Source organism: Callithrix jacchus, chromosome 5 (assembly GCF_049354715.1).
Source record: "Callithrix jacchus isolate 240 chromosome 5, calJac240_pri, whole genome shotgun sequence".
Taxonomy (NCBI): domain Eukaryota; kingdom Metazoa; phylum Chordata; class Mammalia; order Primates; family Cebidae; genus Callithrix; species Callithrix jacchus.
The window spans coordinates 39,533,703-39,558,854 of NC_133506.1; the positions used below are offsets into that span (position 1 = coordinate 39,533,703).

Sequence of the window (25,152 nt, forward strand, 5' to 3'; positions counted from 1 at the left end):
GATCACTTGAGGCCAGGAGTTCAAGACCAGCCTGGCTAACATAGTGAAACTCCGCCTTTACTAAAAATCCAAAAATCAGCCAGGCATAGTGGCTCACACCTGTAATCCCAGGTACTCTGGAGACTGAGGCAGGAGAATTGCTTGACAGGGGAGGCAGAGGTTGCAGTGAGCTGAGATGGCACCACTGCACTCAAGCCTGGATGACACAGTGACACTCTTTCTCAAAAAAATTAAAATTAAAATTAAAACCCTGCTAACTGGTACTCTTATCACACAGATGCTCCCAGCTGGTAGACCATGCTCTCAAAAGCCTACATGCTTCTGTACCCAGATGTGAAGTTTTATGTTTAAGATTGTTTCCAAAGTTGTTTACTTCAGTTGTGTTCATTACTGAAATGATGGGATTTATTAATGTTTCTTATGTAAACCAGTGGGATATCAATGTACCAAAAGATAAAGAGTGCTGCTATTCCTCAGGAAAGCCAAAGACTTTTAGATGTCCATAAAGGAGAGTCCCTAAAAAAGGTATCCTCAGATTCATTATGAATGACATACCTATCTAAGACCGGGAATGAAATGAGAAAAACCTAGACATTTTCTACACTCAGGTTGCCAGTGTCTTCAACTTCTCACTCCTCTTTAAAGAAACTGAAAGAAACTAGTTTTTATAGATTATACATGATGGGTATCCAAGAAAGACAATGAGAAACTCCATTCATTGAAGACTTTGTCATCAGAAGACTAGTGAATTAAAAGTAAAGATTGGGTGACTATATATTATGCATATGTGTGATTTAAATTTTAAAATATAAGACATATGTATTATTTTCGTGTCTCTCTGCATTTACTGACTTATTCCATTAACTAATTTATAACTGGTATTGATGACATCAGATAAGAGGGCTTATCTGATTTTATTGCGGTTTTAAACATCAGTCTGGCCTGTAATCCCAGCACTTTGGGAGGCTGAGGCAGGTGGATCACGAGGTCAAGAGATCAAGATCATCCTAGCCAACATGGTGAAACCCCATCTCTACTAAAAATACAAAAATTAGCTGGGCGTGGCAGCATGTGCCTGTAGTCCCAGCTACTCGGGAGGCTGAGGCAGGAGAATTGCTTGAACTTGGGAGACGGAGGTTGCAGGGAGCCGAGATCCTGCCACTGCACTCCAGCCTGGCACCTGGCGACAGAGCAAGACTCTGTCTCAAAACAAAAAAAAAGAAAAATCAGTCTGAATACATTTGCTTTGGCAAACAGATTTGTCCATTTCAGGAAGACACCAGGAAAACCATGAAGGCTATGATAGAGAAACCAAGCAAATCACATATTCCAGAGGTCTCAGTATGTACTCTTACGTGAGACTTTCTCATAGGGTGTGAATCCAAGGTTTGGATGAGGTTAGCAAGGAGAAAACTTAGTTTTCGTTCTTTTTCAGGGAAATGATGATTGTGGCCTGAGCCACTGGATACTCTATCTTTGCCTTGTCTACAGGAATTTTCCTGGCGTGTTTGGTGCAGGTCATTCTGTTGCATCCAAAAGAGGCCAACGTGTGGGCCTGTGTCCTGTGGAAGATGTTACCTGCTTATAAACTAGTAATCCATTAAGGCAGGTTCTCTAAAACTGTATTTCTCAAAACTTGTGTTAATGTGTTTTATCATGGGGGAAATAAAGCACAGTTCCGAAGTCGAGAAAGTTTGAGAAAATCAAAGTGAAATAAAATGAAAGGTTTCCTTCCCGTGGGATGTATCAGAACCCTTCGTGTGCTCATGACTACTGTGACCCTCCAAGAGACAGATGTTATTTAATCAGAAGGTCCCTTTGGCAGAGCATCTGCCAGGATTTGTGTCCCATGGAACTCACTTTGGGCAACAGCAGTTCTCCACTCCTTTGCTGATAGGACCTCAATCTTGTTCCAGTGTCTAGTTCTCCATGAGACTTAGAGAAGGGTAAGCCTGTCTCCAGCTCTAGGGGCAAACTCTGATTGCTCTAAGCCAGACTTTCAGATCCTCCTTGCCAATGACTGGATTGATTATACATGAGTATGTGATGAAATCTGGCATTGAGACTGAGAGAAAATCAGCTGTGAGGGGAGGCAGGAAAGAGGTTTTTGTTCTCATAAAGAGATACACACAGAGAAGCACAGCTGCGTCTTCTGCTGGATGTCAATGCATCTGGAGGTGACCCCAGAGCTATGGCAGTCACCTTGGGACCATGAGGAGAGCTAGCTGAAAACAAAGCTGGTATCTGTGGATGGCAGAGCAAAAAGCTGGCAGGAAGCTGGATCCTTGTTGATGTTGTTAAGCCTCTAAATTAACCAATCCTGGGGCTCCTCTACCTCTGGATTTTCAATTATATGAAATAATAAATATCCTCACTGTTTAAGTCTGTGCTGTCCAATATGGTAGCCACTAGCCACCTGTGGTCACTGAACACTAAATTTTTTTAAACTCACACAAAAACAATGGAAAATATCCCATTAATGATTGTATACTGATTACACACAAAAAGATAATATTGTAGACAATGAGTTAAATAAAATATATTATTAAAATTAATTTTACCTTTTTAAATATGGCTACTAAACATTTTTAAATTACATATGTAGTTCATACTATACTTCCATTAGAAAGTACTGATTTAAGTCATTTGGAGTTAGGGTTTTCCATGAAAAAAGTATCTTAACAGATACAGGCAACACCATTTTGATTTTACAGCTGGAAAAGCCAAAACTAAGAATTTTAATGACCTGCTCATGATGACACAATGTGGCAGTTGCTGGCAGTCACAGCCAAGCATCCTGACTAGTGCTTTCACCTCTAAGAATATGAGAACATCCCTTACAAGTCAAAGATTCCAAAATTCTCACCCAAAGCTCAGCTCTGAAGAAAGCATGACCATTTCAGAAATGCAAGTGCTATGGTTCAGATGTTTCTCTCCTCCAGACTTCATGTTGAAATGTTATCCTCAGCGTTGGAGGTGGGAACTAACGGGAGGTGTTTGGGTCATGGGGGCAGATCCCTCATGGATAGATTAATGCCCTCCCTTGGGGTGAGTGAGTTCCTGCTCTATTAATTCCCACAAGAGCTGGTTGTTACAAAGAGCCTGGTACCTCCCCACTCTCACTCTTGCTTCTACTCTTGCTTTGTGACCTCTGCACACACCAGTTCCCCTTCACCTTCTGCCATGAGTGGAAGCAGCCTGTGGGCCTCATCAGAGGTAGATGCTCCGCCTTGAACTTTTCAGCCACCAGAATCATTAGCCAAATAAACCTTTTTCTTTATAAATTACCCAACCTCAGGTATTCTTTTTTAGATGAAGTCTCTGTCACCCACGCCAGAGTGCAGTGGCATGATCTTGGTTAACTACAACCTCCACCTCCTGGGTTCAAGCAATTCTCTTGTCTCAGCTTCCCAAGTAGCTGGGGCTACAGGTACCTGCCACCATACCCAGCTAATTTTTTGTATTTTTATTAGAGACAGGGTTTCACTATGTTGGCCAGGCTGGTCTTGAACTCCTGACCTTGTGATCTGACTCCAAACACAGAATGGACACTGAGAACACCCCACCTGGCCAGCGACACCTTCCTATTTCGAGGAAACTATCTGAAGTTGGAAGATCAGTGTGCCTGTACACTATAGTTTGAATGTTTATCCCCCCAGAAAAACTCATACTGAAACGTAATCCCCAATGTGATTGTGCAGTATTGAGAGGTGGGGCCTTTAAGAGGTGATTAATCCACTCATGGATTCATGGTTTAATTGGTTATGGGAGTGGGACTAGTGGCTTTATAAGAGGAAAAAGAGAGATCTGAGCTACTACACTCGGCCCCCTCATCACATGACACCCTGTACCACCTTGGGACTCTGCAGAGAGTCATCACTAGTAAGAATGGCCTCTCTTGATATGACTCCTTGACCTTGAACTTCCTAGCCTCCAGAAATATAGGAAATAGACCAGGCACAGAGGCTCACGCCTATAATCCCAGCACTTTGGGAGGCCGAGGCAGGCAGATCATGAGGTCAGGAGTTTAAGACCATTCTGGCCCATATACTGAAACCCTATCTCTACTAAAAATACAAAAAATTAGCCAGGTATGGTGGTGTGTGCCTGTAATCCCAGCTATTCAGGAGGCTGAGGCAGAAGAATCATGTGAACCTGGGAGGCGGAGGTTGCAGTGAGCCAAGATGGCGCCATTGCACTCCAGCCTAGATGACAGTGTGAGACTCTGTCTCAAAAAGGAAAAAAATATAGGAAATACATTTTGTTTCTTATAAACTACACAGTTTCAGGTATTCCGTTTTAAGTAACAGAAAACAGACTAACGCACTTGAGAACTGAACAGAGATGGAGAGAAAGGAATGAGGATTAGTTCCTCATTTTTTCTTTCTAGGAGTCCCCATTGCCTATGAAAGTCCTTACCTGATAGCCCAGCCCCTTCATGACCTGGTTCCAACTCACTTTCCCAGCCTTATCTTCCCAAATCCTTCATAGCCCAGTTTCAAACCACCTCCTTCAGGAAACCACCTTCCTTCCTCCAAATTCTCAATGCCCAAGACACTGATCACTTTTTCCTTCCCAGAGCAGCTCTCCTGTCTTCATCTTGCCTGTTTTGTTTCCCAGCCATCCCTGATCCTTCTCAAAGTCCTCTCACATAATATCAGATGCAGCACGAGATCTTTGGCTGGCCCATGGAAGTGTCATCAACAAATTTCAGACAGTGTTTAAGACGAAGCATGGTAGATAGAGAGTGAGCCTCAGAGAGTCCAGGGGTTAGTGGCTCTTGCCCAAGCCTACCAAGATCAGGCCAGGTGAAGCAGAAATGCTCACCGTGATCAGCACACATGCCCAAGCCACAGACACTGTACAGATGCTCCTGAGTATAAGGGATTCATCCCAGCTTGGCTCTAACCCACCTTGATAAAGACTACGGACCCAGCATCCCAGAGAAAGTAAGGCAGGGCTCAGACATCTTTGGGGGTAGCAAAGAATAATGGAAATTACATGGCCTTTAGAAACAGATAGACCTGACTCTGAATATCTCCTTAATTTTGCTTAATATATTGTTAGAATTAATAGTTAAAAAGTTTCCTAACAGATACAGGCATCATCATTTCAATGGTATAATTGGAAAAACTGCAACTAAGAATGTAAATGACTTTCTCATGATGACACAGTGCGGTACTCCTTAATTTCTCTGCTTCTCTCGGTCTCCACCCTATCTGTCTGGTCCAAGCCACACCCATTTCCCCCTTGATGATGACAGCAGTATCCTCCCTGGCCCCCACTTCAGGGCACCCTTTGCTGCTGCCACTCATCTCCTTCATAAGATGCAAATCTAGGCAGTTTACTCTCCCTCTTAAAACCCTGCCGTAACTTCCCAGTGCCTTGAGGATTGTCTGGAGTCAGTATCCCTAGGGAACAATTCTGAAGCTGAGATGGTGTGTGGGTGATTTCGTGAGGAGTGCTCCCAGGAAAAGCACGTGTAAGGAAGGAAGCAGGATTTGGCAGTGGAAGAAGTTGAACATCTGCAACAGAATCCTCAACTGATCCCAGGGGGACTGAAGCTGGTATCGCCCTTCAGAGTTGCCCAAAATCAAAGCAAGGAGGCCTGGCCATTACAGTCCTTGGATGTCAAGGAGGGAGCTCCCTTGCTGAACGGAAATGCCCAGCTAGGATCTGAAAGCTGCTAACACTCTTGGCAGCTTGGGGAATGTGACCCCGGTCCTAAGGAGTGTCTGAAGGGGTACCCCAGAGTCTATCAGAAGAATGAAGTCCAAGCTCCTCACTGTGACCCACAAAACTCTCATGATCTGGGCTCTGCCAATCTCTCCAGCCTCATCCACCCAACTTTCCCTCTCAGTCTCTGTGTTCCAGCCTTTTCTGGAATAGCATGCTCAGGTCCCACCTCCAAGCCTTTGCATTTGCCATCCCTTCTGCCTGCCTGTGTGGCCTCCCCTGTCACCCACTTTACCCCTGTTCATCCTGCAGTTCTCAGCTCAAACATCACTTCCTCAAGGAAGCCTTCTCTGATTATCAGACCAGACCAGACTCCCCTGTTGTCAGTTCATAAACTCTTCTATTTTTCCTGCAAAATATATATCACATTTTGTATTTAAGTAACTGTTAGATACCGGTCTCTGCTGTTAGGATACATGTACTTGGGGGCTGGGGCAGGTCTGCCTTGCCCACCACAGCATCTCCAGCACTCAATGCAGAAACTAACACATGGAAGACATGCAGCAGATACTGTCAAATGTATTAACGAGCACAGGCCTTGGATAAGCTATCTTTGAGACTGTCTCTTCTCAGTAAAGTGGCATAGCAAGTTTACTTTGCAGGGCTGCTGTATTATATGGGTTATCTAGCAGAGATCTCAGGCTCTCCACAGAGGTTTGCTCCCTTCACTTCATGGAAAAGATTGTAGGGTGACCAGTCATCCTGGTTTGCTTATGTCTGAGGGTTTCCTGGGATGTGGAACTTTCAGTGCTAACATCAGAGCAGTTTCAGGCAAATGGAGATGGCTGATCACCCTAAATTGGGGTGAGAAGAAAAAAAAGGCATTTCATATTAGCACAATAGCCGGGATACAGTAGCAAACCAGCTCTTTAGGAAAAAACAACCAACTAACCTCAATCTGTAACGTTAGTCAGTTTCCACTGTGTAAATACTCCCACCATGACTGCAAAGTTCCTGAGCTCTCATGAGCCAGTAGAAGCAGCTCTAGGAATCCATATGTGTGTATATATCAATATTTTTGTTTGTTTTGTTTTGTTTCAAGACAGTCTGGCTCTGTAATCCAAGCTGGAGTGCAGTGGCACAATCACAGCTCACTGCAGCCTCAACCTCCGGAGCTAAAGTGATCCTCCCACCTCAGCCTCCCAAGTCACTGGGACCACAGGTACCTGCTACCACACCTGGCTAATCATATTTTTGTAGAGATGTGGTCTCAGTATGTTGCCCAGACTGCTCTTGAACTCCTGGACACAAGCAATCCTCTTGCCTTAGCCTCCCAAAGTGCTGCCATTATAGGCATGAGTCACCAAACAGGGCTCAATAATCCATATTTAATACGGGCTGTTAGATTTCTATTGCAGATGTTCAAGACAGCCATAGACAACCTCAACTCTGGTGTAAGTGAGAATGTTTTAATCCTGAGAAGGTCACAGCTGGAGAGGAGCTTGAAATTAAATCCACTTTTATAAAAATTGTGACAGTGAAAAAAATCTGACATAAGAATATTGTAACAGTAAACAACTCTGATATAACTGACTCCATCTTACTTCTCACCTCACAAGCTGTCTTCATTCATTCCTGGATATAGACCAAACTAACTATAAAAATAATTGAGTTAATAGTTTAAGACAAACACAATTAACAGTCCTTTTCCAAAACTAACCCCCTCTTTACTCAGAGACCAAACTGCCTTTATAAAATTATGACTCCAGGGAAATATAGCCAGAGGTTACAAGGCTTGTAACCTCCCCAGCGACTCCTAGAGATAACATCACTACCATCAAAACCTAAAATTGGTCTTTAAAATATTTTTTAAACTCCCAAACCTGTGACTCATAACAAAAAACTAATTCATCCAGTTCCATAACTCCCACCCCAAAACTGCCTCAATACACACACACAAAAAAAAACCAAAAACCAGCTTCAACGTTGTATCATTTCATCCCCAACCCAACCAATCAACATTTGCCTCTCCCTAGTCTCCGGCCCACCAAACAATCCTTAAGAAACGTTGGCTTCTAAACTTTCAGAGACAAATTTAAATAATAAACTCTCATCTTCCCACTTGACTAGCCCTACATTTATTAAATTCTTTCTCTATGACAATACCAGTGTCCCAATAAGTTCATTTTATCCATACAACAAACACACAAAAATTTCATCAGACATGACAAGATCTAGTCCAAGGCCATGAGTAACCCATCACCTACACCACTTATTCCCTATCTGTGCCCACAACTGACATTGCACATGGGTCTTGAGGCTGAGCAGTACAATGGCCTGGAGTCTCCCCTCACCACTTCCCCAGGTAGCCACAGCCAATTAGCCAATGTTGTGCGTGAAAAAATCTGCTTATCTTTCTGGGTAAATGTAGTCTTGTTCCTTCATTATACAGGGGAGGAGGAAGCTTAGGCTCGGAGAGGTAGAGGGAACTGCCCAAGGCCACACAGCCTGGGAGTAGCTCAGCTGAGACTGAGGAACAGGTTTCTCGCCTCAATTGCTCTTTCAACCCTGCCTTGCATTGAAAAGCTGAGTACCCAGAGTGGGGAGAAACAAAGGGAGACCATCCAGTATTCTGAGCCTAGATTCTTGAAAACTGTTCAGACACCCCCACCCCCAACACTTTTGCATCCTGAGGGCTTCTTGTTATGTCTACATGTAAATACTGTTTGTATGGTGGAAGCACTTGCAAAAGTTGGGCCAGGTGCGGTGGCTCATGACTTTAGTAATCCCAGCACTTTGGGAAGCTGAGGTGTGTGGATCTCTTGAGCTCAGGTGTTCAAGACCAGCCTGGTCAACATGATGAGACCCCTATCTCTACTGAAAATACAAAAAAAGTAGTTGGTGTGATGGTGCACGTCTGTGGTCCCAGCTACTCAGGAGGCTGAGGTGGGAGGATTGCTTGAGCCCCATGCAGGGATGGAGGCTGTGGGCCAAGATGCCTCCTGTACTCCAGCCTGGATGACAGAGTGAGACTCTGTCTCAAATTAAAAAAAAAAAAAAGAAAAGAAAAATGTATATTGCAAAAGTCATATGCTTACTGCAAAAAATCCAAATAACAGAAGACTATATAAAAGAGACCAGACTCTATCTGGTCTCCCCAGGTAACTCCTGTTTATGATTTAGATCTTTCCAGGCCTTCTTCTGCCAAACTGCAACCATATACTTATCACAAACAGACTAAAAGCTTAGCTGTTCACCAGTCTACCACTGCCCTACTCTGAGAACACTACCTAGCACCTAGCAGGCACTCAACAAATATTTGCCAAATTGCTGTTGTTCACTTACAATGCCTTAGATTTCTTTCTGTATGAATATAGGTGGGTCCACCCCTGTCTTTTTAAAGGCCTTTATTACTTCATCACATGGCCTCATAAATTAATTTAACAGACTCTTCAGTGAGCTCTTGACTGTGTTGCATTTTTCTCATAACAAGTCCAAGGCCTTGCTCCCTGGCTCACCTACAAGGCTGGCACCAAAGTCCCTTCCCATGGCTTCCAAATGCTGCTGTCCATCAAATCTCCACAGTCTCTGGTTTCCTGGGATCACCAACAGACAACCCAAAGTGGAGGAGCTTTGGGACCAGCTCCCAGGAGCAGGATCAGGTTGCAGTGGGGGGATGACAAGCTCCTGAGCCCGCAAGTCTGCACCACCCATACATCCAGAGGCTGCTGCCCCGGATGATGCCCAGTAGCTCATACCAGAAGCAGAGGATTAACCAGGAGGCATTGCCTGGGTGCTGACAGCACGGGAGCCTGTGGCCTGGGGGACAGCCCCATTTCCAGGTCTCGGGTCAGCTCAGCAGCCCTTAGGGCCTTGGGGACCAGAAATGATTGTGTGTGCAGGAGGCAAGAAAGGTCAAGGGGAGAGACTCTAAAGAGAGCCCCACCTACCTGTATATAGTCCTGCCCATAACCCCAATGCCCACAGACACTTCCAACAGACATCTCTCACCCATGGTGTCCAGCACTGAATTCCTGACCTTCCCTCCTCAAACCCTCATCCCATCTCAGTTCATGGCGGCACCATCCCTCCATGGCTCAGGCAAAGCCTTGGGACCATCCATGACTTCTTTTTCTCTCACTCCTGTCCAGTCTATAAGCTCTTACTTCAAAATGCATCTTCTCGCCACCTCTGCTGCTGCAAGGTGGTGGTGCCAGCCACCATCATCTCATCATCTCACCAATAATAATTGTAATAAACTCACTAGTTGGTCTCATTGCCACCTCCCCCTCACTCAATACCTGCCTTCCCCAAAAAAGCCTCTTCTCAACACCATAGCTAAAAGAATGTCATCCAAGGGGTCAGATCCTATCTCTTTCTTTTTTTCTTCTGGAGACAGGGTCTCACCCTGTTGACCAGGCTGGTCTTGAACTCCTGGGCTCAAGCAACCCTCCTGTCTCAGCCTCTTAAAGGGCTGGCTTTCTCCATACATCCTGTCAATGGTACATACTGTAGGTTTGTCTGTCACTGATGATGTAAAATTAGATCACTGTGTTAAAAGGTACCCATAGGCCAGGCACAGTGGCTCAAGCCTGTAATCCCAGCAATTTGGGAAGCTGAGGCAGGCAGATGGCTTGGGATCAGGAGTTCGAGGCCAACATGGCAACATGCCCAGCCAGGGCAACATGAAAAAAACCCCATCTCGACAAAAAAATTAGCCAGGCAGGGTGGCGTGCACCTGTAGCCCTAGGCATTAGCAGGCTGGGGTGGGAGGATCGCTTGAGCCCAGGAGGTCGAGGCTGTGGTGAGCCGTGATTATACCATTGCACTCCAGGCTGGGCGACAGAGCAAGACCCTGTCAGAAAATAAATAAACATAAAAAATAAAAAAGTACCCATAAAGGATTTGAATTTAATTAAAAATAGAAATAATAAAAGCATGGTGCATACCATAGAGTGTCCCCTGGAGGCTTCGTGCAGCCATCGGCCTCCATGTGTGACCCTAGCTCTACCCCATCCACAGCAATAACCAGCCAGCGTTGGCAGGAAGGCCTCCAGGCACAAGGTGCTCATTCCTGGCCCAGAGCAGGGGTCACTCTGGAGTTCCTAGCACACCTGGGTTGCTTTGTGGATTCTGCCAGCACAGATCTGTGCCAGGCAACTCTCATCAGTTCCCTTTAAGCAGGGAGTGAAAGTTACACAGGAGGGAGGAGTGCCAGCCCTAATTACTCTCCTATTCTGTGGCTTCAGCTTGGGCAGAGACAGGTGAGAACAAGGATAATCCTCCATGGCAGGAAGTCTATGGCAGGAAGCAACCATGTCCCCCTCACCCCACACTCTACCCTCAACCACGGCCCTCAGAAAATAAGACTCGACATTCTTCACAAGGGTGTGGAGGGCAAGGCCTGCTCCAGGGAACAGCTGCTGGGCACTGAATTAGTAAGCCCTGGAAACAAGCAAGCTTGATGAATCCCAAAGGCCTGGCCTTGGACAGGGGCATGTCTGCAGAGATTTGGGAGATTTGGCCAATCAGACACATGAATCACTGAAAACAAGGCCGTGGAGAGGAAAGACTAATAATGTCCGCTTTCCTGTCCTGCTAAGGATCTGCTATGCTCTCCTGGGGTCTCTATAGAATGCCCAGAAGCTGCCAAGACAGCAACTCAGCTGACTGTCACACTGATACCTGGCTGTGAACTGGGACGTGAGATTTCCAAGATGAGGTTAAATTATGCTGATTCTACATTGGAAATGGAATCGTGTCTGGCATGGATTCTGCCTACACTGGCAGGTATCAAGGCAGAACTAAGCGAATCAGAGTCTTGTCTTATTCACTGTTCCAAAGTTTTTTGTCCTCAAATATCCTCCCAGAGACAGGGACATCTATGGTTCAGGCCATCCTGAATTAATTCACCCTTTGGAATGTGAAGGAAATACAGAAACACATATTTTGGCATTTCCTGTGGGCCAGGCATTGTGCTGAGTGCTTCACATGTATTATCTTGTTTCCTTGTCTCGACCATATTCTGAGGGAGATTTTAACACATCCCTAAAAGAAAAATGGAAATGGAAGCTCATGGAGGTTACATGGTGTGCCCAGGTTCACCTGGTTAAGAACTGGCACAACTGAGATTGGAACCCAGATCTGGCTACTCTAAGTCTCAGATGCTTAAATATCACGTCTTCCTTTATAATATCAAATTCCCTCAGGGCCTCTACACTTGATTTTTAATAACAAATTATTTCAAGTAAAAGTTATTCCTTTTAATGCAAAAAACACAAACAAAAAGATCCACTAGAACTAAGAAATTAACCGAGCAAGGAAAAGGAATTCAAAGTCAATATACAACAATAGTTGTATTTCTACAAACTAGCAGTCAACAATTGAGAAAATAAAATATTGAATGCCATTTACAACGTCACAAAAACTAAAATACACTGGGATAAAATTAACAAAAGATGCGTAAGACATTGAAATCTCTAAAACATTGCTGTGGGAAATTAAAGAAAACCTAAACAAATAGAGATATATACCATGTTCATGGGTTGGAAGACTCACTGCTAATAAGATGTCCATTCTCTCAAACTGATCTGTATAGACTTCATACTGTCTTTATCAAAATCCCAGCAGGCCTTTTTCAGAAATCAAGAAGCTGGTTTTCTTGTTTTGTTTTGCTTTTGAGACAGGGTCTCACTCTGTTGCCCAGGCTGAAGAAGCTGATTTTAAAATGGAAATGACCCGGAATAATCCAGTGTTGAACAAGAAGAGCAAAGTTGAAGAATTTACTCTGATTTTATGGCAATACGAAGCTACAGTAACCAAGGCAGCATGACATTGGCATAAAGATAGAGAAATTGACCAATAGAAAAGATATTCTGTTATGAAAATAAATAAATAAATAAATATGGAAGTTAAGTTCTTTCAAGCTTATCTCTGCAAGGAATGTGTATCACAGGTCCAGAGAATGTGACACCAGGTACTTACTGCTCAGTCCTCCACCTGGCAAAATCACACAGCCCCTGTGTTCAGAGTCAATTGGACTAAAATTAGCTTAAGTCATAAGCTTTGAGCAGAAGAAAGAAAACTGGATCCAGAAAGCAGAAGCTTGGGTTTTTGACCCAATTGTCATTTTAAACATAAAGTCTCAACTTTTCAGCATGTAATAATCATAATAATAAAAGCACTAACATATGCCAAACCCTGTTCTAAGAGCTTTACATGGATCAGGGCCTCATTTAATTCTCTCAACAAAATAGAATAAAAGACAAAATAGCAAGCATTGTACCTAGGAAGGAAAATCTTTTTTGCGATGGCTTGTTTCAGTTTTACATTTTTAAAGATGTGTATAGGTACACAATTACAATGTAAAATACATATTTTTTTGCATTCACTTCCCAGAGAAGGAATAAAATACATATCTTATAGTGGGGTTGCAATTATGACAGTTTAAAAGCCAGTAGGGCAGTAGATGAGAGGGTTATGAGGAAGCCCAAGTAATACAGTGCCCATAAGACTCTTAGCCAGAGCCTGGGACATAGTAAAGACATGTTAACTAGTAGCCAGGCACAGTTCTTACCATTGTCGAAACCAGCTTTGTGGGTGCTGGAACTATGTAGTCTTGCAGGACACAGCACTCAGAAGGGCCCTGCACCTGGGTTAACGCTCTGTTGTCCCCATCTTAAAATTCTTAATAATTTTAAAGAAAAGGTCTACATTTTCATTTTGCACTGGGTCTCACAAATTATGTAGCATGTCCCATTTTGTATCAGGGTTTACATGTATTAAAATATTTATAATACAAAATATTTAATGATTAGTTATTATTATCAAATTGCATCTCTGCTTCTTATTAGCTAGACCACCTTGAGTGAGATACTTGCATGCTCAGTTTCCTCATCTGTAAAACAGGAGTCATAACTACTTCTGCATGAGGTTGTTGTGTGAAGGTTTAAATAACACAACAGGCCAGGCATGGTGGCTCACCCCTGTAATCTCAGCATTTTGGAAGGCCAAAGCAGGCAGATCACCTGAGGTCAAGAGCTCGAGACTAGCCTGGCCAAAATGGTGAAACCCCATTTCTACTAAAAATACAAAAATATTAGCCGGGCATGGTGAAACACACCTGTAGTCCCAGCTACTCAGGAGGCTGAGGTAGGAGAATAGCTTGAACCTGGGGGGCAGAGGTTGCAGTGAGCCAAGATTGGGTCACTGCACTCAAGCCTGGGCAATAAGAGTGAAACTCCATCTCAAAATAAATAAATAAGTAAATAAATAAATGACACAACATAACTCAAGTGCTAGGAACGATGCCTGGGATTTAGCACTCCAAAAATGTTAACTATTATTATTATTTGTTGCTTTTTTTTTTTTTTTTTTTGACACGGTGTCTCATTCTGTTGCGCAGCCTGGAGGGCAGTAATGTGATCATGCCTCTCTGCAGCCTCCACCTCCTGGGCTTAAGCGATCCTCCCACCTTAGCCTCTCAAGTAGTTGAGACTACAGGCATGTGCCACAACATCCAGCTAATTTTTGTAGTTTTCTTTTTTGTAGAGATGGGGTTTCACCATGTTGCTCAGGCTGGTCTAGAACTCCTGGGCTCAAGCAATCTGACCACTTCAGCCTTACTGTTATTATTTTTATTAGCTTTATGGAAAAAAGTCAACTTCAGGCTTGGTTCTTCCAGTGCACATTTCGGGGAAGGGATTATTAAAGTCATCAGTGGTTCTGGAACTTATCTGAGCAAGAGATGACTTGGAGAATCTGAGACTATGTGAGAAAACGCCTCCCAGAAAAACAGATAGTCTTGCACATATGTGCACATCATGCCTGAAGTTTCATGGCATTTATGGTTCTCTGAGGCCAAAGCAGGGGCCCCAGGACCAAGAACCTCAGAAAACAACAAGCGCCATGGAATCTAGGAGGTCTGGAGTCCATGAGTGTCTCGGTGGGAACAGCCAGCCAGCCACGCAACTAGTGCATTACTCTTTCAGGGCTGGGTTGTGTGCGTGTGCTTTAAGTCAGCAGCTGTTTTTAGCTTTGCTATATATGGCCAGGGGAGGAATGAGGACTATAGGAGGGGGAGGGGTGCCAAGCAGCCTACAACAGGGTTTGGGAGGCCAGAGCTCCTGCACCAGCCCCACCTTCCCTTTCCAAGGCGAGAGCTGAACAGCTTGTCCTCAGACCAGAGAAAAAGCCTAGAAAACAAGGAGGGGGTCTGCGGAGGTGGGAATGTCAAGGGCTTCCAAGAAGATGCCAAGTCAAGTCACCTTAGTGACCATGACTTGCAGTTAGAAATACATTTTACATCGCAAGACACACATAAATGCAGACACTTTTAAACACACACACTCACACATTGTGTATGCATATATATATCTCCCCAACTGAACAAATATTTCCAAAAATAATACTTTATCTTATTCTGTGAAATACTCTGACACTTCTATTCTATTCTTTCCTCCTGACCCATTGAATTGATTTCACCATCCACTAATGAGTTGATATCTCCAGTTTGGAAAACTGCTGTTTTCTTGGTAGCATTTGACTGCAAGGGGAGCAGTAGAGAAGAATTCTAAACCTTTGAGGATAAGATGCAAGTTTCAGCTTCATCTCCTAGCTGGATGGGAAGTTTTGGACCTCCCAGCTTTTGCATGCTGTCCTCTGGTCCTGGAGTCTTCCTCTGTCCTTGTCACCTGGCTCATTTCTGCACGTACATCGGGGCTCAGCTTGCAAATGACTTCAGAAAGCCTCCCTGAATGCCTGCGTCTGCTCAGCTGCCGACGCTGGTTCTGTTACTCCTCTGTCTGTCCCTACCGAGCACTCGACACAGTACTGCAGGACAATTTCCTGTTAAATTTGCTGTGGAGGCAGGAAGCGTTTCTCTTCTGCTTATTTCTACACCACCAGTGTAGCATAGTGCTAACTGCATCATAGTCACTAAATAAATATTTATTGGATGAATTAATAATAGGTAATAGTGGCCAGGTGCAATGGCGCACACCTGTAATCCCAGCACTTTGGGAGGCTGAAGTGGGCAGATCACGAGGTCAAGAGATCAAGACCATCCTGGCCAACATGGTGAAACCCTGTCTCTACTAAAATACAAAAATTAGCTGGGTGTGATAGTGCACACCTATAGTCCCAGCTACTTGGGACACCGAGGCAAGAGAATCACTTGAACCGGGGAGGTGGAGGTTGCAATGAGCCAAGAGCGTACCACTGCACTCTAGCCTGGTGACAGAGTGAGAATTTGTCTCAAAAAAAAAAAAAAAAAAAAAAAAAAAATATATATATATATATATATAAACATATGTAATAGTAAGAATAGCAACAACTATTTACTGAGTACTCATTTATTCCATGAGAAGACTTTTGAGAGACTGGGATGGGTCCATTTTATAGATAAGGGACTTAGTGAGTTTAAACAACGTGGCAGGGCAGGGGGAATGACCCAGGGCTGTCGGACTCCCAGACGTTCCTAATCATAGGATCTTATTTGTCCACATTCCCCGCTGCAGCGATACCCAGGTTGGGGGAAAGGGTGAGGGCAGATCCTTAACAAATCCTCTGGGGACTGATGACAGGTTGATTAAAGAGATTTTCCGAAGCAGTGGCCACATCTAATTTTGGAGAGTTACACCTCGTGTGTGGCTTGGGAAAGAGAATCTGTGAGGTTGCCAGGGCCCCTGGATGTGGGGTCGTCTCATTTGGGAGAAGTCTGAGCCTCTGACAAACCAAGGCAGCAGACTTCTGGTCACCTGGCCTGAAGAGCTTCTGGGCACACGTGGGATAAACCCAGGGCCCACAGAGACTGTGTGATCCAGCCCAGCCCCACGACTGTTGCACTCCTCACTCACTTTGGCATTCTTGATGTTCCTCAAACACGCCAAGCCCAGCCCTGCCTCAGGGCCTTTGCAATGGGATTCCCTCTGCCCGAGAGGACCTACTTCCTCTCTAGGCTTCTGAGACCACACCATCCTCTTCCACCTCTGTCAGTTTCTTCCATAACATTTGTAACTTCTAGAGATTATATGTATCTTTGTTTTCTGGTTTATGTCCATCTTCTCCACTGGACAGGGAGCTCCTTGAGGACCCTGTCTTGGTCACTGCCCCAGCCCTAGAACTTGCTGTGAAGCAGAGCCTGGAACAGACCAGGTGCTTAGTAATATTGGTTGCATGCATGAATGAATGAATTAATGAATAGGTTTTCCCCTTTTAGACATATTGGGAGATGAACCTGTGGTTTCCTATGCTCACTTTGACCCAGAAATTTGTGTCCTGTGACTCACATCCAGACCCCCAACACACACACACACACAGACACACAGAGACACACACACAGAGACACACATGCAGACAGGCACACATATACACACCTTGGTTTGAAGAGAAGAGGGACCAGAAGAAACATTCTACACATGCCTATAGTGCACCACTGTGCATAGGTAACTGACGCCATGTAAGTACCCAAGGATTATCTCCATTTTATAACCAGAGAAACTGAGGCTTGCTCTCTGCTCTGTCCCCAGTGCATAGCACTGTGCCTGCATAAAACATCTGGTGAACCAAACTGTACTAGATTCAAGAGGCTCAGAAACCGTGCAAGGTCATCCAGCTAGCAAGTGGCGGAGCCAAAATCTGTGCTCAGGGCTGTTCAGTTCCCAACCTGCTGGGTAGCAGTCAAAGGCACCTGCAGAAACTCCAGGGACCTCGTTACCATCCAGACATGGTCTCGAAGGCAGGCCCTCACCCAAACACCCACCAACTGGCAGCTCAGATGCAAATCTATCCTGCACCTGAGGCTCGGGTCAACATGCCCAAGGGCCTCAGCTTCAGCAAACCTTGCTCCCTGGGCTGGCTGAGGCCTTTTCCTGCTCCAGCTGTTCTGGACCCAGTCCCACTCCCACACTTCCTGTCCCCTGTCAAAAAGAGGAGACACTAGTGACGAATACAATATTCTGTGAATGCCTTCTGACGCCAAATGTCACTTGCAAAAATTAGCCAGTTTTGAGTTATCTGTGGGGGTTCCTCTTTCCAATGCAGCTCATTAGGAAGACTCTGTAAAATTATCCTGCATCAGAAAGAGTTTGAATGACCATTCAAAGCCACAGCCAGTAGACTTTCACTGTAAAGAGTCAGGTAGGGCTGGGCATGATGGCTCACACCTGTAATCCCAGCACTTTGGGAGGCCAAGGCAGGTGGATCACTTGAGGTCAGGAGTTCAAGACCAGCCTGGCCAACATGGCAAAATCCCATCTCTACCAATTTTTTTTTTAATTAGCTGGGTGTAGCGGCAGGTGCCTGTAGTCCCAGCTACTTGGGAGACTGAGATGGCAGAATCATTTGAACCTGGGATGCAGAGGCTGCAGTGAGCTGAGATTGTGCCACTGCACTCCAGCCTGGGCTACAGAGTAAGACCCTGTCTCAAAAAAAAAAAAAAAAAAAAGCCAGATAGTAAATGCTTTAGGCTTTGCAGGACAAGAAGTAAAATTAAGGATGTTATATAGGGGCTTTCAAATAATTAAATAATTTCATGTGTCAAAAAAGTACCATTCTTTTTTTTTTTTTTTTTCCAAACATTTAAAATGTAGCATCACTCTCAGCTTATAAGCTATGCAGAACTTATGGTGGGCCAGTTTGCCCCATGACCCATGGCTTGCTAGGCCCTAATTTAAAGCAATACTTTTTAAACTCTAATATATATAAAAATTTCCTGATACACCTGTGAAAGCAGTGTTTGGGCTCACACTCAGAGATTCTGATGAGCAGGTCTGGGTGGGCCACTGAACTTGCATTTCTAACTGATGGATTGATGGTGCTGATGCTTCCTGTCCACTGACCACATTTTGAGCAGTACTGATATTCTAAAGTGCCCATTTCATAGATGAGGAAACTGTGGCCCAGCTAAGTGGTATGTCCAGTGTTACATCCCATGGACTAGGTAATGACGTCTGCTCTGCCACCCCACAGGGCTGTTTTGCCACAGAAAACGCCTCTCCATTTCTTTAGCCCACTACTACTCTCATGCTTCTCAGCTATGTCCTCACTCCTCTCTCCGCCCCATGCCCACCCTCACAAACATAACTTTCCTATACAGATCAAGCTCTGGCATCAGCTCCAGTAAGGTATTTCCTGACCTCTTCAAATCTAAATGCTCCTTTCTGCCCCAGCATTCTATACATACTTGTGTCTAATATGTATAACTGTTTGTCTGTATGCCTTTGTTTTTGGTTTTTCAAAAAACCAAATGATGAATGTTTAGGTGGAAAGATGAATGGGTAGGTGGGTAGATGGATGGATGGGCAGGTAAGTGGGTGGACGGTGGGTGGATTGGTGTGTAGATAGATGCTGAATGGATAGATGGATGGGTGGATGGTAGATGGGTTGGTGGATGAATGAATACTCCTCATGATCTATTGCATGAAAATCATTTTCGTGGCAAGGTTGAGACTAGACCCCAATTCTGCTAGAGTCTATTCCATGGTGATCTATGATGGGACATACTGAACATGTAAACAGCAGTAGTTACATTTTATTGAGTGTGTGTTGAGTGTGCATTTATATGGTCGGCTTTGTACTAAGCAGTCCTGCCAATCCTCTCATCAACCCCTTTATTAGCTCCACCTTTACTACAAGAAAATGGATGCTCAGAAAGGTGGAGCAGCTTGCCCAAAGCCACACAGCACAACACATCCTAGCCCATCTGATTCTGTGCCAACTGCCTGTCACCTTTCCCACCCTCCACCAGTGTTCCTCACCCTCCCTGGCCCCGCCCCAGCTCTGCAGGCCCCCAGCTGGCCTCACCTCCATCAGCATAGGTCTCGGTGCCATAGCCGTCTTGCAGGCCATTGTTCCAAGTGCCCTCATACTTGGCACCGCTGCTTGAGCTCTGCCGGATCCCGTAGCGTCCCTTGAAGCCATGTGTCCACTCGCCTTTGTAGAGCCAGCGCCCCTTGGTCTCTATGCCCAGCCCATGTCGTTTGCCCTGGCTCCAGTATCCCTCAAACGTGTTTCCGCTGGGCCAGGTATAGACACCTGCCACTTCAAAGCCAAAGTTCCAGGAGCCAGAGTATTCGCCCTGGCCCTTGGGGCCTGTGCACAGTCCGTGCCCATGGGCCTTTCCCCCCTCCCAGCCCCCGCAGTACGCCCCACCATCATCAAAGTCGAAGCGGCCCCCGCTCATCTCATCATAGCCCCTGACAACCTCCGCGTCCTCCAGCGTGGGTGCAGAGGGCGTGGGTGATGCCGGCAACACTCCTCCAGTGCCTTCGGGGCCTGGCCCCCAGACTCACCACTGAGCCCCAGGAGGGGGAAAGCAGGAGGCCAGCAGAGGCTGAAAGAGCCCAGGCGCCAAGTCAGTACTGGGTCGGCTAGTCAGTGCCATGCCGGGGAGCCTCGACTCTACCAGCCAGAGCAAGGCTGCTTGCTGGGAAGAAAGCAGGAAGGAAAGGTTCAAAGTTCCCACAAAGAGTCCTAAGTCTGCCTTCCAAGAAGTCAAAGGGAAAACGGTGTGATCTCTTTAAGAAGTCCAGTGAATGGGTGCGGGGGAGGGGTCCCCAGCCTTTTCAAAGAGGGGAAATTCCCCTCGGTGACAGCCCCCGCCTGAGGCTGAATTCCCGAAGCCCGCTGGCCCCCTTCTCCACCCCAGTGGGTGTGCGGGGCTGCTGGTCTCCCCGCCGCTGCCCCGCCCCCTTCTCCAATCCTGCCCTCCTCCTGGGACGGAAAGGTCAGTGTTGCCCTAACAAGGCCATTGGATCTCAGAAGCTGCTCCCAAAATAACCCCTGCCAGCCCAGCCTCCTTCAAAGCGGGAAGGAGGGGTATTTCAAATCGTGCCCGTGCCGCAGACCCAGCAGTGGCTGGAGGGCTGAGGAAGGAGGCTGAGAACTGAATGCAGGCAGCCCAGGGACCTTGGTGTCTTTTCCTGCTGGGAGTGACAGATCCCTTCCATTCTCAGAGACCTCTGGGTCTGCGGGCAGGGAGGGCGCCGGGGAATCGGGGAAGGGAGGAGAGAGGGAGACCGGAACGCCCAGTCCTGGAACACTGAAAATCCCCCAGAGCGAGGAGGTTGGCAGGTCTCAGCCCCACCACCACTCACATGCCCTAAGGGGACCTGGGGTTACCGCACCACTGCCAGCCCCATCAAGGAATCCGGTGACCTAAAGAGAAAGGAATGGAGACAGTTTCACATGTGCTCCCGAAAGCAGAGGAGAGAAGTCAGAAAGAGAGGTGAGGCTGTGGAAACAGTCTGAAAGATACATGAAATCTGAGTCCGGGGCTTGCGCACCACCCAGAACTCCCTCTATCCCAGGAACCCTGGGAGAACGCGGGGAGAACTCGGTGCAAGAAGCAATCATCTATTCCCTTTCTCTTTCCTCCGGAAGGGCAAGGAGCCTGTCCTCCTTTCTGCCTGAGACATAGACTGGACGTCCTGCTGGCTTCCTCTCCCCACCCCTTCATGCCCCTGCGCCTTCCCTGCTGCAGACCCAGCAGACCCTGAGGGTCAAAGGAGTCCCCTTCCTGTCAACCCAGGGTTGTGTTGTAATGAGGTCCTCTCAGAAATTCTCAAGGGTCATGATTTTTTTAAATGTCCCTTTCTGAGCTGTCTTTTGCTCTAGTGTCCCAGAAGCCTGTGAGGCCAGACTTCAGAAAGCTCTTGGGGCAGGGGTAGGAGCGAAGGGCCTAGGTGGATTCGCAGCCACTCAGGTTCCCACCAAACTCCAGTAAAAAGAACAAATAAATCTCCATGGCAAGAAGCTGTGGCCAGAGCTAATGGTGGTAAAGCCCAGCTAAGCCCAGAATTAATGCGAGTCTAGAGGAATTCTGGGAAAGGTAAGAGCCACCAAGACTACGAAGGTCTGTGTGTGTCTGTGTGTGGGAACGTGTGAGTGTGTAAGAGTGTGTGTGAAAGTGTGTGTTTGTGTTGTGAGTGTGTTTGTATGTAAGAGTGAGTGGGTATGTTGTGAGTGTGGTGTGTGTGAAGGTGTGTGAGTGGAAAAGTATGTGTGTGAGTATATGTGTGTGGTGAGTGTGTATATGTGTGTGATTGTGTGTGAATGTGTTGTGAGAGTATGTGGTATGTATGTGTGTGTGGTGAGTGTGTGTTTGTGTATGTGTGTGTGTGAAGACAGGGACTAAAGGGAAAGAGAGAACTAAGCACAGTACCTACTAGAGAACATTAGACAATTATCTGATTTTAAACTTGTCTGACATATTTCCAAACCCCATGATAACTTAGGCCACATAGTCACTGCAGAAGTCTTGTTCTTGTTCGGGAAGTGGGTAAAAAATGTTCCCTCCTTTCCTTCCAGTGGGTTTACCTGTTTTTAGGACTTGGTTTCATCCTGGGTCACAGCCCCTGACCTTAAAGAGCCCCTTCTGTACTTACATTTCACCAACAGGTGAGGCAGCCAGCCTCTTGGGCTCACTGTCACCATCCATTCGCCAAGCCGACGGGGAGCAAGTCGTGGATAAAGACTGTGCCCCCTGGGTAGTCAGGCATGAGCCCTGGTCAGGTTGACTGACAGCTTGCACAATTCACTTCTAATAACACCTCAGGGCTACTCCCAGGGAGTTCAGCTTTTGCCACTTCTCACTGAGGTCTTCCGATAATCACAAATTTCTTTCTAGCTCTGCTCTCAAGGGAAGAGGGAAGAGCATCTGAAACTGGAAGCTAGGGGAGTTTGAGCCGTGGATTCAATGCTGTAATCATATGCTTGGGCCAGGTGGCCACTATTCATCCATAGCAGCTCCCTAGGGTGGCTCTACCCAGGGTTACTACACATAAGAATCACCCATAGAAATTAAAAACATGAAGAGATCCCAGAGCCCCACGTGAGACCTACTAAATTAGATTGTCCTGGGAGAAGACTTGGGCAGCTGAATTCTTTTAAAAGCTTCTCAGATGAATCTGATTTTCATCTCTGGTTAAAAACACCGTAGGTGGGGTATGGTGGCTCACACCTGTAATTTCAGCACTTTGGGAGGCCAAGCCTGAAGGATTGCTTGAGCCCAAGAGTTTGAGACCAGCCTGGAAAACAGTTAGACCCCACCTCTACAATTAAAAAAAATTTAAAAATTATCCAGGTGTGGTGATGCATACCTGTGGTCCCAGCTACATGGGAAGCTGAGGCAGGGGGATTGCTTGAGTCAAGGAGTTGTAGGCTGCAATGAGCCGTATTTGTGCCACTGTGCTCCAGCCTGGGCAACCCTGTCTCAAAAAAAAATAATAAGTAGAAAACAATAAGAACAACAGCAACAAAAACCACTATAAGTTTTCAAATTAAGAAACTGTTTAATAACATAAAAATTCATGAATCCATTTACCGCTGGATGAGTAGTTTTGGAGTTAAGATATGTGTTCAAATCCTAGTCCTGCCCCTCACAAGCTGTGACCTCGGACCAATTGTCAATTTCTCTAAACTGCAAACTCTTCATCTGTAAAAGTTCCTACCTCAAAGGATTATCGGTATCAAGGATAACAGTACCTACCTTATATGGCTGGGTGAGAATTACAGAGTTAATACCGTGCAAAGGTTCAGGACACACTACACACATAATTAGTGTTAGCTCTTATTAGTATTACTCTCACATACTAAATTACTTTTCAGGCTTAATAAAATAGTCATCAAAGAGGGAAGAGAGAACCCCTCCTAAATATTAAATATCTTGACATCAAAGCACTCTTTATTCTTCCCAATTCAGGTTTTTCTACATTACTCTGTGGTTTCTCATTTTTTAAACTGCAAAACTAAGTTACTGGTAAAGGGATACTTTGACTTTGTAAAAGTTTAAGTAAAATTCTTTGCCAAATTTGGTACTGGCCTTACCTGCCCAGAGCTTTCTGACAAGCTACCATTTGTCCTGCCATTTAAACCAGTGTATTTCAGGGAAAGGGAGACCTCTTGTGGTGCTATATGAATTACAACAGCTTTTCCTCAGAAAAACCAAGTTCTTCAAATCCAATGGAATTTACTAAACTTGAAATATTAGTAGGGCAAGGTGGTGCATGCCTGTGGTCCCAGCTACTCCGGAGGCTGAGACAAGAGGATTGCTTGAGCCTGGGAGGTCAAGGCTGCAGTGAGTCGTGATCACACCACTGCACTCTAGCCTGGGTGATGGAGCAAAACCCTCTCTCTCTCAAAAAAAAAAAAAAATTAATTAAAAACTAAATAGGCCGGGTGTCGTGGTTCACGCCTGTAATCCTAGCACTTTGAGAGGCCAGGGTGGGCAGATCACCTGAGGTCAGGGGTTCGAGACCAGTCTGGCCAACATGGCAAAACCCCGTCTCTACTAAAAATACAAAAATTAGCCGGGTGTGGTGGTGGGCACCTGTAAGCCCAGCTACTTGGGATGCTGAGGCTGGACAATCACTTGAACCCAGGAGGCAGAGACTGCAGTGAGCCAAGATTGTGCCACTGCACTCCAGCGTTGGCGACAGAGTGCGATTCCGTCTCAAAAATAAATAAATAAATTTGAAATAACTGTAAACTGGTTTTAAAGGTAGCTATCCTATTCTCTCTTCTTCCCAGATCTCTTCCCACTCCCTGGTTATGTTCCCTGGTCACTTTCTCCCTCTACTTCCTGCTCTACTTCTCAAGCTTGACTGCTTCTCTGGGAGCCTCAAAGGGAGAGAACTGAAAATCCATAGCGAAGAAGACTGTGCCCAGAAATCCACTGGAATTCTTCTCAGCCATGAAGGCTCAGCAGAGCGAGGCTTGCCTGCCCAGGAAGCTTTTCCAGGCATGTTTCCCTGCTGGGCTAGTCCTCTTCCCAAATGCTGGCTCCTCCCCCAAACTATGAGTTGTTTAAAGCAAGAATTTTCTTCTTGCCAAAAAAAGTAGTGGATAGTCCTGCAGTGAACATACGTGTGCGTGTATTTTCATAAGAGTGATTTATATTCCTTTGGATATATACCCAGTAATGAGATTATTTCTGGTTTTAGATCTTTGAGGAATTGCCATACTATCTTCCACAATGATTGAACAAATTTACATTCCCACTGAAAGTATAAAACCATTCCTATTTCTCCAGAGCCTTACCAGCATCTTTTGTTTCTTGCCTTTTGTAATTGCTATTCTAACTGATGTGAGGTGGTATCTCATTGTAGTTTTGATTGCTTTTCTCTAATGATCAGTGAATCAACCCAAATGCCCATCAATGATAGACTGGATAAAGAAAATGTGGTACATATACATCCTGGAATACTATGCAGCCATAAAAGGGAATGAGAGCATGTCCTTTGGAGGGACATGGATGAAGCTGGAAGCCATTATTCTCAGCAAACTAACACAGGAACAGAAAACCAAACATGTTCTCACTTATAAGTGGGAGCTGAACAATGGAAACACATGGACACAGAGAGGGAAACAGTGGGGCCTGTGGGCGAGGCGGGGTGCAGGAAGAGGGAGCGCACCAGGATAAATAGCTAATGCATACCAGGTTAAATTGACTTAATACCTAGGTGATGGGCTGGTAGG

General features: G+C 45.5%; 1 protein-coding gene across 4 annotated transcripts in view; it reads right to left on the bottom strand.

Annotated features, from left to right (window-relative positions):
- The window catches only part of JPH2 (junctophilin 2), a 77,455-nt gene extending 57,139 nt beyond the window's left edge, over positions 1 to 20,316 (bottom strand). For all 4 annotated transcript variants that reach the window (XR_004742878.3, XM_003732833.6, XM_054255389.2 and 1 more), the window contains exon 1: positions 19,480 to 20,316. Coding sequence is in view for 3 of the 4 variants with exons in the window: in XM_003732833.6 (XP_003732881.1) it covers positions 19,480 to 19,858 (379 nt within the window). In the remaining variant the exon portion in view is untranslated. The remainder of the gene's footprint in view (positions 1 to 19,479) is intronic.
- Positions 20,317 to 25,152: the final 4,836 nt, after the last annotated feature.